Source organism: Nelumbo lutea, chromosome 3 (genome assembly GCF_056320005.1).
Source record: "Nelumbo lutea isolate HS-2025 chromosome 3, American lotus-T2T, whole genome shotgun sequence".
Taxonomy (NCBI): Eukaryota; Viridiplantae; Streptophyta; class Magnoliopsida; order Proteales; family Nelumbonaceae; genus Nelumbo; species Nelumbo lutea.
The window spans coordinates 103,577,619-103,591,047 of record NC_142686.1 but is presented as its reverse complement, the minus strand read 5'-3'; the positions used below and the strand labels follow the sequence as shown (position 1 = coordinate 103,591,047).

At 35.6% G+C, this 13,429-nt stretch overlaps 1 protein-coding gene across 1 annotated transcript; it reads left to right on the top strand.

Annotated features, from left to right (window-relative positions):
- The first annotated feature begins 327 nt into the window (after positions 1-327).
- Positions 328-11,851, top strand: LOC148867302 (sugar transporter ERD6-like 16). Its single transcript, XM_088979684.1, has 19 exons — positions 328-525; positions 1,450-1,551; positions 2,356-2,371; positions 3,936-3,973; positions 4,058-4,117; positions 4,224-4,289; positions 4,369-4,434; positions 9,971-10,044; positions 10,120-10,186; positions 10,274-10,366; positions 10,445-10,525; positions 10,641-10,725; positions 10,821-10,860; positions 10,936-11,002; positions 11,095-11,154; positions 11,252-11,305; positions 11,352-11,411; positions 11,560-11,674; positions 11,736-11,851. Exons 1-19 carry the CDS (start codon positions 328-330, stop codon positions 11,849-11,851), a joined length of 1,458 nt encoding a protein of 485 aa, XP_088835810.1.
- The last annotated feature ends 1,578 nt before the right edge of the window (positions 11,852-13,429 follow it).

The following is a 13,429-nucleotide window of genomic DNA, read 5'->3' as shown; positions in this document are numbered from 1 at the left end:
TTACAATTCTTGTATAAACTTACAAATATCTATAGTCAGATTCCTTCCTTGCTTGTTATGAACTTCAACGTTTTCTCCAAATGAAAAGTGATCTTCTGTTTTGTTTTACATTACTGTTATCCAATTAATGGGTTTAGTCAAGATTCCAAAAAAATATCTCATCAAGATATACCCTCTCTTCTATATGAATACCTTCACTTGGATTGCTAGCTAGCTCCACACCACTGAACAACTGTCCTTCTCTTTTTCTTTACATAGACACATACCCCTCTTCATCTTCTTCTTCTTCTCTCTCATAGATACAGATATTTAGGTATATAGATAGAGATGACAATTGAAGAGGACGTCGAAAAAGGTGAAAACAGAGGGCTTGAAGAGCTGAGAGAACCATTCATCCCGCAACAGAAGGTTGTTGCTTATGAAGAAGATGACTCTGCTAAGAAGAGTGGCAATAGAGGAACCATAGGAATGGTTTTGCTTAGTACATTGGTTGTGGTTTGTGGTTCTTTTGAGTTCAGGTCCTGTGTAAGTACTTAAGTAGCTAGAAGACTAGAAGTATAGTTGCTTCTTAGATCCCTCAACTTACACTTCCTCCTCTTACCTAAACCTCTTCCATTATCAAATGTTATAGTTCATGGACATGGACTAAGGACTTTGCTTGCAGAGACTAAACCGCAACAAATAAACCGAAATTAGTGATTTGGTCTGGTCTAGCTTTAAAATTGTTTGACTTGGTCTAAGAATTTCTCAGACTTTTTATTTTTTAATTTTTTATGGTTTGATCTGGTTTTCTAAATTTTAGAAACCAGAAACAGAGTTATTAATAATATATTTAGTAATTTAATGCCCAAGGAACTATTTATGACTGAGAAAGTGTGAATGTAAATTATATAATAATAGTATGTTGCACTTGTTAATGTTACATTTTCATATTTGAATTATATTTGTTATTTATGTAGGTGCATGTTATTTGGGCTTTCTAATTGGGTAAAGCCCAATAGGATGACCCAAACCGTATTAAAAACCAGACCAAACCGTAATAAAACAGTTTGGTCTGGTTTGGTTTCTACATTAAAATGGTTTGATTTGAGAATTTCTCAAACCGTGATTTATTGATTTGGTTTGACATCTTCTTTAAACCGAACCAAACCGGACCATGAATTAATGAATACCCCTAACCACAGTGGTTGCACTCCATGAATTTACCTCCACATAGTGATATAAAATTTCTAGCGAAACTCAGGTTTTAAGTCAAGTGGCAAATAAGATCAAGCAAAGTTTGCGTATCCAACTTGACAAGCACAATGTTTCAAGTTCAAAGTTTCTCAGCCTACAAGGGAAAACCAGTAACGATCGTTGAATTACTCTACACATAATCATTTCATATGCGATTATTGAGTTGTTAATAAAAAAATTGTAGTTGTGCTGAGCTCAAATTGTTGGTTGCAGGTGGGCTATTCGGCACCCACTCAATCTGCCACCAGGGATGATCTTGATCTATCTTTGGTTGAGGTTAATTCATACTTTTTCTTTATTAGTACTAGTAAGAGTGTACATGTTTTGTACGTGGCAATTCTAGATATTAATCGGATGCATATTGTAAAATTCAAATCTGATTACATAAATACCTCATCCAAATAAGTGATAATCGGATCAAGTTATGAAGTTTCAAGTATCATTGATAGGCTTACTTGCTTGGCTAGATTCTTCTTTTTATAATGTTGTATCTTTTTTATTAGAGAGAATTGAATGAGGTGAAAAGTAGTAGTTAAATTTGTAATTTAAACCTCATAATTAAATAGGGATTAATTCAAAAAATGAGCATTTTAGTCAAAAGAAAGTTTCACAATCTCATTCATATTTTTAATAGTAATGTAAATATAGAATTATAGATGTGCTCAATTTTTTATGTAATTTTTTTTGTATTTTTATGTGTAAAAATAATTCTAATATGTCACACTTACTTTTTATTTAATATGATAAATATATGGTATTATACATGTACCTAACTTTTTTTGCAAAATTTATGTATTTTTTATTTTTGTTTTTTATATTTTATTAACTTTTATTATTTATTTATGACATTAAAGGTTAATATGTTTGACCCAAAATTTGAACTATTGATCTTTGCCACACAGTAAAATAATTTCATTTTTCTTCAGTTTTAAATTATGTATTTTATTTTCATTACAATAAAAATATTTTTTGTTTATTACACTATTTTTTTAATTTGATTAATAAAAATATCACAAACGTGTCTAATTTTTTACATTTTTTGTAAGTTTCTATATTTATTTATATTTTAAAAATTTTATAATCTAATTATGACCTCAATGGTTCATCAATTTGATTAAGATGATTGAATTGCTTAGTCACCATTTGGATTAAAAGTTGTTTTTATTTTTGAATCTAATTTAAAATATATTATTTATATTATTAAAAATATTGACACAAATCTAATTTAATAAGAGAAAATGGGAGTTAATAATTTTAATTATAAAACATAACAAGAGGGGATTAAATGATGTGGGAAGTAATAATTAAAGTTACATTTCCAACCCTCACCATTAGAAATGGAGTAAATACACAATTATGTGCATTTTAGTAGCCATTAAAACTGTAATAAAATGGCTTTTATACTCTTTCTCAAACAAAGAATTAGAGGGCATTTTTAATCCAAATACACCAACAGCACTGCTTTTTCATTTTTTTTCAAGTTATGGTTTTTGGTGGAAGGGCACCTGAACCAAAAGCATCTCATTAGTAGTGCAAATTTTTGTATCTGTTTTATACCTATTTGTTTTGTGCCAAGTATTTTGTATCTGTTTGTTTGGACTCCTACTTGATACAAACATTGTCCCTTTTGTCTCAGTTGCACTCATTGGCAGTGCAAATTTTGCATCCCAAAAACTGATGCAAAAATTGCACCACCTTCCTCTTATGTCAATTGACTCAATTCTCTCTCATTTGAAAGTAGGAATCACATCATCATAGTTCTTACCTCATTCCCAAACGAATAAGCTTCCTCTTACCTCCATTCTCTTTCATATAAGGTGGGGGTTACATCATTTTACTTCTCTACAAATAAGAAAAAGTAAAATCAGATAAACCAGAATTTACACCTAATCTATTTGCACTTCCATGCATTTACTTTATTAAACAAACTAATAAACCTTTGTTCACTCTCTCAAACAAACTAATAAGCCTTAATTGACCCTAGACCTATTCATGGGCCGGGTAGTCTCACAGGAATTCAATCTGCACCCCACAACGTCCCACGGCACATCCCCGCCATGTATTGAGAACATCTTCAGAATCAATGATGTTGTCATCAGGAGATGTTCACAATACACAGCAGAAATGTGCTGTGGGACATTGTGGGGCGCCCCCTTGTTGGGTGCAGATCTGAACTCGTCTCACAGACTGGCCCGGTTTGGCCTGTTCTATATCGGACTTGGACATAATTTTAGGCCCGGCGCTGGCTCAGGCTCAGGCTTGGGGCATTGGGCCTGAGCTATGGGCTTTATATAAGGGCAAGGCTTGGACTCAATGACGACTAGACAACTTTCCACGTGCATCACTTACTGAGATATTGGAGAATGATTGAACTTAATGCTGCAATTCTAAGAGAAGGGTTGACAATAATCGGTTTCCTTGTGCACCTCCTTAAAAAGATTTCTCATTTCAACATTACCTTCCACCCCTTTTGTTTAAAAAGTTCTGCAATTCCTTTAACAGACTAAATATGAATAACTATGGGGGAACCCCATTACTTGTTTTTACGATCCAGGCAGATAAGCTGTAATATACTTAAACAAATTTATATCTAGATCACAGAACTAAGATTGTTCAATCAATAATATGTGATCTTGGGTTCTTGGTGAGTTGGTGTTCACATCAAATGCTGCTATCTTTGAATTGTAACATTAATGAAGCCACCACTCGTATTGCAGATTTCATTGGTCGGAAGGGAGTAAGTAAAGAGACAATCTAATAATGTGGTTAAGCTTAGTGTTCCTCCATGTTACTGACCATGTCTGCTTATTCATGGAAACAGGCAATGAGAATGTCAGCTGCTTTCTGCATTACAGGATGGCTTGCTGTTTACTTCTCCAAGGTTCGAATCTGTTTGCAGGGATCTTGAACCTCTCTACATGTAACTGCTAGCATCTAACAGGAACCCACTTGGGCTGTTTATCTATCTGTCTTATGCAAAAACAAAGGGAGCTCTGTCGCTAGATGTGGGAAGGATTTTTACAGGATATGGAATTGGAGTTTTCTCTTATGTGGTAAGCAGAAGAATTTGTGGATCTCTTCATATCTTGGTTCTCTTCACTCAAAAGTTCTAATGACCATATGGATGGATAGGTGCCAGTCTATATTGCAGAAATAGCTCCAAAGGATCTGCGTGGAGGACTCACAACAGTGAATCAGGTAAACAAAAAGGGAAAACAAATGGAGCAGAGATTTTTTGAGGCATTGATGATAATAATGTTAGACTGAATTAAGATCAATAAACACACAATGATCAAAACACTTTAAACATCCAAGATCCATCATGCTATAGTTATTAAGGAAATTCTGATATAAATACCTGTATTCATTGTAGCAATTGAACCTTTGCGGAATGAATGATGAACGAGTGCTTGAATCAACAGGTGTGGTTTTCCTCAGATAAATCCCTTATTTCCTTAGGTTTTTTCAACTCTCTGTCTCTTATGGGTAGAAAATAGAAAGTGGCTGAATGATTTAACGTATTGGAAATCATAACCTAGGAGTCTTTATATTTTGACCTAATAGGATCCCATTAAGCCTATATGGGTCAAAATATGGTATCCACCCATTAAACCCATACCCACTTATTAAAGTCTATGGACTTTATATAAATGAATCACTTAATTAAGCCCACTTATAAAATAGCCCATCAATGCAATTGTTTCATTAAATATGCAAGCCCACATAATAGAGATTAAAACCTAACAATCTCCCACTTGGGCTACATATGAAATCTGAAACAATTATATTGAGCAAATTCCTTATGTGTACACCTTTTATGCTATTTTCTTTAGACTTTTCCTTAGTTTCAATCTGATCCATTTCCTATACCAATATGAGATTATGACAGCTTTTGTCACATACAAGCGTGACTAAACCTTTCATGCTCACCATATCAATACATTCAATGACATAAATCAAATATGGATGAGTAGCATGGAAATTACATGCAATGTGATCTCAAAACATGCCTATTTCCAACTGGTTCTACTTTATTCTTTAGAGAGATCAATTTAAAAATTCACACACATTCAGAGATATAGATGATGAAATTAATCATAAAACTTTATTATGCATAAATATAAACATGTCTTAATCCCTAGAACATCCAAAAGTAAAAAAAAAAAATCCCACTAAATCAAGGTATCTCAAAATATGCCTATGCCCATATGAGCAGTGTGCTCATGAAAGACTTTAGGTGGCAATCCCTTGGTCAATGGATCCACTATTATGGAGTTTGTCCCTATATGCTCTATATAAATCTGACCACTCTAAACTCTCTCCTTAATAGACAAAAACTTGATGTCAATATGTTTTGACTTCATAGAGCTTTTGTTGTTATTGGAATACAAAAATGCAAACTTATTATCACATAATAAATTTAATGGCCTTTCAATGCCATTAACTACACGCAGCATAGTGACAAATACGTGGCCATATCCCATGATTAGATGTCTCAAAACATGCTATGAACTCTGCAACCATGGTTGAAGAAGCTGTGAGTGTCTGTTTGGCACTTTTCCAAGATATAGCTCCTCCAGCCAACATAAAAACATAGCCCAAAGTGGATCGTTTACTATCTTGGCATCCCGCAAAATCAGAATCAGAATACCCAATGATCTCCAAACTGTCTGATTTCCTATAGATTAACATGAAGTCCTTTGTTCTCTGCAAATACCACATAACTCGTTTGGTTGCATTCCAATGATTCAGTCCTGGATTACTTAAATATCTACCCAATAGTCCCACTATAAATGCTATATCGGGACAGGTACAAACTTGAGCATACATTAGACTTCCTATTGCTGAGGCATAGGGAATCTTTTGCATCTCCTTTATTTTAAGGTTTGTTTTGGGGCACTGATTGAGACTGAACTTGTCTCCTTTAGCTATAGGTGTATCGCCCAGCGAACAACCTTTCATGCCAAATCTGCTTAGCACCTTTTCGATATAGCTCTTTTGTGATAACCCAAGAATACCTCGAGAGCGATCTTGTAGTATTTGTATGCCTAGTACAAAAGAGGCACCCCCAAGATCTTTTATCTCAAAATTCTTAGTGAGAAATTTCTTGGTTTTGTGCAATAAGCCTATATCGTTACTCGCCAGCAGTACGTCATCGACATATAACACCAGGAAGATAAACTTACTCCCACGAACTTGTGGTATACACAATCATCAACCACATTTACCTCAAAACCATATGGGGTAATCACTTGATGAAATTTGTGATACCATTGACAAGAAACTTATTTGAGACCATAGATGGATTTCTTTAATTTACAGACCATTGAGAAACGTTGTCTTTACATCCATCTGATTTAGCTCTAAATCAAAATGAGCTACAAGTGCCATTATTGTCTTAAAAGAGTCATTTGATGAAACCGGAGAAAATGTCTCTTTATAGTCAATGCCTTCCTTCTGAGTGAATCCTTTGGTGACCAGACGAGCCTTGTATCTTTCAACATTGCCTTTTGAATCTCTTTTGGTTTTAAATATCCATTTGCAATCAATGAATTTCGAACCTTCAGGCAACTCAACAAGATCCCAAACGTCATTGTCTTTCATGGATTTCATCTCTTCTTCCATGGCATTGATCCAACGTTGAGAATTAGAACTTTGAAGAGCTTCGCGAAGGTTGATTGGATCATCTTCCGCTAAGCCTACAGAATCTTCTTGTTCAAGGAGGAACACGATATAATCATATAGAATCACACTTCTCCTTTCTCTGTTGGATCTCCTTAAAGGAGGAACTTCATTGTTGTTGAGTTTGCTTTAAAGGAGGAACTTCATTGTTGCCTTGAGCCGGAATTGCTTCTTGAACAATGTCAGAAATTATTGTCTGATCACCGTCAATAACAATATCAGGAAGAGAAATGAATTTCTCTTCTTCCAAGACAACTGTTTCGTCAAAAGAGACGTTCCTTAATTCTTCCCCTCCAAACTCTACATCCTCAAGAAATCTCGCATTTCCCGTCTCAAAGAAGGACCGGGTAGTGGGATCATAAAACTTAAATCCTCGAGAGCATTCTACGTATCTAACAAAGTAGCAGCTAACTGTCTTAGAGTCCAATTTCCTTTCGTTAGGCCTATAAGGCCTTGCTTCAGCTGGACATCCCCAAATGTGTAGGTGCCTTATACTGGGCTTTTTTCCAGTCCACAATTCATATGGGATTTTATTTACTGCTTTTCTGGGTACTCTGTTAAGGATATATACTGCAGTTTTTAATGCTTCTCCCCAAAGTGATTCAGGTAAAGAAGAATGACTAATCATACTTCTTACCATGTCCTTAAGCATCCTGTTTCGTCTTTCAGCAACACCATTCATGCTGGGTTTGCCCGACATAGTGTACTATGGGACGATACCACATTTCTTTAGGAAGTTAGCAAAGGGTCCTGGATGTTGTTATCCTGATCCATCATATCTGCCATAGTATTCTCCACCACGGTCAGATTTGACAGCTTTAATTTTCTTACCAAGTTGAAGTTTAACTTCGGCTTTATAAGACTTGAAAACGTCTAGGGATTGAGACTTCTCACTTATTAAATATAGGTACCCATATCTTGGGTAGTCGTCTATGAACGTAATAAAGTATTGTTGACCATTCCATGCTGGTGTATGGAATGGCCCACAGATATCCGTATGTATTAGTTCTAAGACTTCTGTACATCTGTTGGCACCTATTTTCTTTATGTTCGTTAATTTTCCCTTAATGCACTCAACACAGACTTGGAAATCTGTTAAATCAAGGGAATTAAGAATTCCGTCCGACACAAGCCTCTGAATTCTCTGTTTAGAGATGTGGCCTAAACGCTTATGCCATAGGAAAGCAGAATTCTCAGTTAATTTACGCTTTGTACCTTTAGAACTTGTATGCAGGATTTCATTATGGGAAGCAATAGTTTCTAGAATATAAAGACGATCAATTAAAATACCGGTACCAATAACATCTGAATTTAGAGAGATACTAACTTTATTATTTCCAAAACCACAAAAGTATCCACATTTGTCCAAACAGGAAATATAAATTAAATTCCGTTTAAATGACGGAGCTACAAAATTCTCAACTAAATTCAAATAACAACCAGTTTTTAAAGATAATCTAAAATGTCCTAAAGCTTCCACAGGAACTTTATTTTCATTGCCCACATAGATGAATCTTTCAGCATCAGTTGACGGTTGGCTCTAGAAGCAACCCTACATAAACATACTTATGTGAGTAGTAGCACCAGAATCTATCCACCAAGTTTCTATAGGTATAGAAGCTAAATTAGCCTTAGAACAAACTAAAGTGAGAGATTTACCCTTCTTTACACGCCAAGCGGCGTATTTGGAACACTCTTTCTTCATGTGTCCTCCCTTCTTGTAGAAAAAACAGGTGAATTCATCACCTTGCTTCTTCGCCTTTTTCTACGAGGGTGTTCCATTTGTAGTATCCTTAGCCCTCTTCTTTTTATTATTCTGAGAGGTCGATGCTAAGTGAGCATTTTCAGTATTTTCCCTCTGGATCCTTTCTTCTTCTTGCACACATTGAGAAATGAGCTCATTAAGAGTCCATTTATCCTTCTGAGTATTATAACTCACCTTAAATTGACTGAATTGTGTAAGAAGAGAAATGAGAGCTAAATGCACGAGTAAATCATTATTTATCTCTAACTTTAGTGCCTTTAGTTTTCTAGAAAGATTCGACATCTCCAGTATGTACTCCCTTATGTTTCCTTTTCCCTTGTACCTCATAGAAATCAGAGTAGCCAAATGGTTACTTGTTTTTGCTTTCTCATTTTTGGCAAAATACTGATGTATTGCCACAAAGGATTCCTTAGCATTATTTCTCTCAGAAATAGAGCCCCGAAATGCTTCCGGTATAGAACGTTTCATGATCATTAGACTCATGCGATTAGAGCGATCCCATTTCTCAACTTTGGCCTCATTTGAATTATCCTCAGTTGGAACGGGTCGCTCCGTTCTTAGTGCAAGGTCTAAATCCATACAACTGAGAACGATTTCCACATTCTCTTTCCAAGCCTTAAAGCTTTTACCATTTAGCATAGGAATGACACTGATTTGAGTAGAAGCATTATTTGTAGTTGCTGAAACTGAATAGAAAACAAATAAACAACATATAATCAATAATACAAATTACAAAATAAGATACATAGCACAATTTGACATTTAGTGTTTGCACAAAAATATCAATTGTAAATGGTACTCTCAACGCAACAATCAAACATTGATAATAAATCCTGTCGAATAACAGCCTTTCTTTGGACCAACTATTATTCACATGGATAACAACTTTATAATATCAATATTTATCATTACATGTGTGTTCATTTTCTGGCAAACATTAACCTTCCTTTGGGCTGATCAATGTCCGCATAAACAATGAGTACACAAAATCTTTACATTTCAAATCAAATTAATTTTACACAGCAGATGCTACTTTGGTAACATGTTGTTTCAATCAACTTTTTGACCTAATAGGATTCCATTAAGCCAATATGGGTCAAAATATGGTATCCACCCATTAAACCCATACCCACTTATTAAAGTCTATGGACTTTACATAAATGAATCACTTAATTAATCCCAGTTATAAAATAGCCCATCAATGCAATTTTTTCATTAAATATGTAAGCCCACATAATAGAGATTAAAACCTAACAAATAACCCATTGCTCTCTGACTGTTCTGCAGCTCATGATTGTCACTGGATCATCAGTTGCCTTCCTAATAGGGACAGTTGTATCATGGCGAACACTGGCTCTAACTGGTAAATTCTAACACCTAAAGATTAAATTGGTACAGTGACAAGGGACTAATTGATCTGGGGGTGTCTTGTTTGATGGACTTATTCCATGCTTTTTCCTGCTCTTGGGTCTCTTCTTTGTTCCTGAGTCTCCCAGATGGCTGGTAACAGATATAATAGAGAATGTTGATCAGGTTGTATGGAAACAGGGTAAATAATGACAAACTTCATATCCTTGCCTGTGTTTGTAGGCAAAGGTTGGCCTCAAGAAAGAGTTTGAAGTTACACTGCTAAGACTGCGTGGAAATGATGCTGATGTTTCTGATGAAACTTCTGAAATTCAAGTTCGTGGTTTCTATTTTCTATGAACATTTCACAAACCAATTAGGATGATTAAGTACTGACTGGTTTGTTCTTAACAGGATTATATAGACACTCTTCAACACTTGCCCAAATCTAAAATGTTGGATTTATTTCAAAAGAAATATATTCGTTCGGTCACAGTAAGGATCATTTGTCAACATAATATTTCAAGACAATAGCTGCTTCTTTTGATCATTTGACAATATATACCATATATTCAGAACCTTATACTTTAAACGTACTGACTACATCCAGGTTGGAGTTGGATTAATGGTATTCCAGCAACTAGGAGGTATAAATGGAATAGGATTTTATGCAAGTGAAACTTTTGTGGCAGCTGGTAAAGCATATGTTCTTGTTATCTCCCCCTGGATGATCCAAATATCCTTAACGAATTCCATCAACATCTGAACTTTATTTGATTTGGAATTGTAGGTTCATCAGGAAAAATTGGAACCATAGCCTATGCTTGTTTGTCTTCAGGTTTTCATTGCGACCGCAATCCTCAAAAATAGAATACTCTCTCTATCCAATCTCACTCTATTGAGTAACAGGTCCCCATAACTGTTGTGGGTGCAATATTAATGGATAAATCTGGAAGGAGACCCCTTCTAATGGTAAGTAGCATTAAAGTTGTTCTTTATTCTTACCTCTAAAAGTATATAACACAGACACCTATAATGAACAATGGAGATTATCTCAATTTCAGGTTTCAGCAACAGGGACATTCCTGGGCTGTTTTCTGACAGGACTTTCTTTCTATCTCAAGGTAAACATGATTATAATTTCAAAATTCAAACTTGATTTATTATCTTTAACATTTATTATGTTTTTTTTTAGTATCAAGCCTAATATTTTGTTTACAGATCCATGAATTGGTATATGAATGGGTTCCAATGCTAGCTGTGGCAGGAGCACTGGTAACTTAAAATGCTATGAAAATCAGTTTGTTGTTTTAAAATCCAGCAGTTCCAAATTTTCAGGAGCACTGGAATGGGAGCAGTTCCTTGGGTTATGATGTCTGAGGTAACTAAAGATTTTCACAAACTGTCAATCTCCACCAATAACTAACAATCAATGATAGTTCTTTGTATGACAAAGGAAACAGTGATATGGAAATCGCTATAAATTATTAAAGGGAGGTTATGACATATCTGAGTACTGTTTGACACAGATATTTCCAATAAACATCAAGGGAGCTGCTGGAAGCCTGGTGACTCTGGTGAAGTGGCTGGGCGCTTGGGAAGTTTCCTACACTTCCAACTTTTTCATGAACTGGAGCTCCTCAGGTGAAGAATTTTCAGTTCACCTGGTGAACAGCATATTCTATACTTACTGGTTAATTTTCAGGTACATTCTTCTTCTATGCTGGATTTTGTGCATTAACTGTTCTGTTCGTGGCGAAGATTGTGCCAGAAACCAAGGGAAGAACTTTGGAAGAAATTCAATCCTCCATTATTAGATAAAGAAGAAAAGAAACCACCATGAAGCAATACATAACAAGTAGATATATTGTATTTACCAAAAATTGTTCAGTGTGGGTCAGAACCAGTTGTGTAGTTTGCAAAGTTTCCCCCAACTCCCTTCAATTGGAGTAATTCTGTAGCTTTTAGGCACAATTTAGATCTTTACATTATTAAGAGGCTCAAAGATAATATTGTTCTAGTGAACACAAGGTTGAAATACCCGGAGCTCTTCAAAATAGAAGGGTGGGAGTAGATGAATCTAATAAGAAAAGATTAAGCTCCCACCCCCACCCACACACACACACACATAAAAGCCCAGCCCATCCATACCTTGTGGCTTATGCTGAAATTTAACAATAGACTACTTGGATAAATAGGCTCTGATATCATCTAAAAGAACTGTTCAACCTAAAAGCTTAAATTGCTTAGTGAGGTCAATGAATATGTTTTTATTCTCTAACAGAATCCCTCTACCCTACCCATGAAATCTGAAAGCATAAACCTCTCTCTATTAAATGTTTCATATTTCTCTCCTTTTGTATGCATCGGTAGACAGAAGGAAAAAAGGTTCCCAGAAGATCTTCCCTTTCTCATGTGGGCCATATGTTAACGAGGGGAATTTAAACTCCCAGGTATAAGGCTGTCAATGGGTTGAATCTGGGTCGGGTCCAAATGGAACCAAAATCAACCCGACAAGAAATACTAAAGACCTGGAACTGAACTAGTCAATTCTCGGGACAATCGGGGCTGACCCGATGGATCTGATTATAAAAAACATGCTGAAAATATATTATAATATATATACAAACCCTGCTGAAAATATATATATTGTCCCGAGAACCAACCAATTTGGTTATGGGTCTAAAATTACAGACCCTATCGGATTTGGTTCAGTTCCAGGTCCTTAATATTTCTTGTTGGGTCAGTTTCAATTCCACTTGGACTTCACCCAGATCCAACCCATTAATATACTGGGTCAGGTCTGAATCAGTTTGGGACTGCATAGAATCAGTTCCAAAGCAATACTAATCAATTCAATATATCTGAACTTGAAATCAAAACCGACCCAACCAGTTCGAGGATGAACCATTGTTACTAAACAGCCTAATGATAAATGAATTGCCAATGCCACCAGATATTCACAAGGGACGGGACGATATATGAGTTGCATAGGAAGAAAAGATTCTGAAATCATTTTGCCAGGAGATAAGATGATTGATGGTTAGCATCTTATCCAAGTTCAGACTGAACAACCCAAGAGCCTGAACAATAGGGTTAATCATTTATAAGCCCGGCCTGGCCCAGTCCAGAAATTTACGGGCTGGGCCTGGCCTAGCCCGGTCTCGTCTGCACATAAATATAATAGGCCCGGAACCCAGCCCATCCCGATCCATGATCACCCCTACTGTGCTTATTTTCAAATGCAAATTGCCTATTTAAGGTAGATAAAAGCAAGCTGATGTAATAGTGTGGATTTATTTACTTAAATGAATGGAGTATAAGAATTCATGAAAAATCAATATATGGAAAAGCAAAGCAGGTTGCAAATTCTCTTGCTGAGGATGGTAAATCGTCAAG

Excerpts from the sequence above, each read along its gene's own strand:
- LOC148867302 (XM_088979684.1), top strand. The coding sequence starts at position 328 with ATGACAATTGAAGAGGACGTCGAAAAAGGTGAAAACAGAGGGCTTGAA. Across the intron at positions 4,290-4,368 it reads TTGGAGTTTTCTCTTATGTG|GTGCCAGTCTATATTGCAGA; the intron begins GTAAGCAGAAGA and ends ATGGATGGATAG. Across the intron at positions 11,003-11,094 it reads GAAGGAGACCCCTTCTAATG|GTTTCAGCAACAGGGACATT; the intron begins GTAAGTAGCATT and ends TCTCAATTTCAG.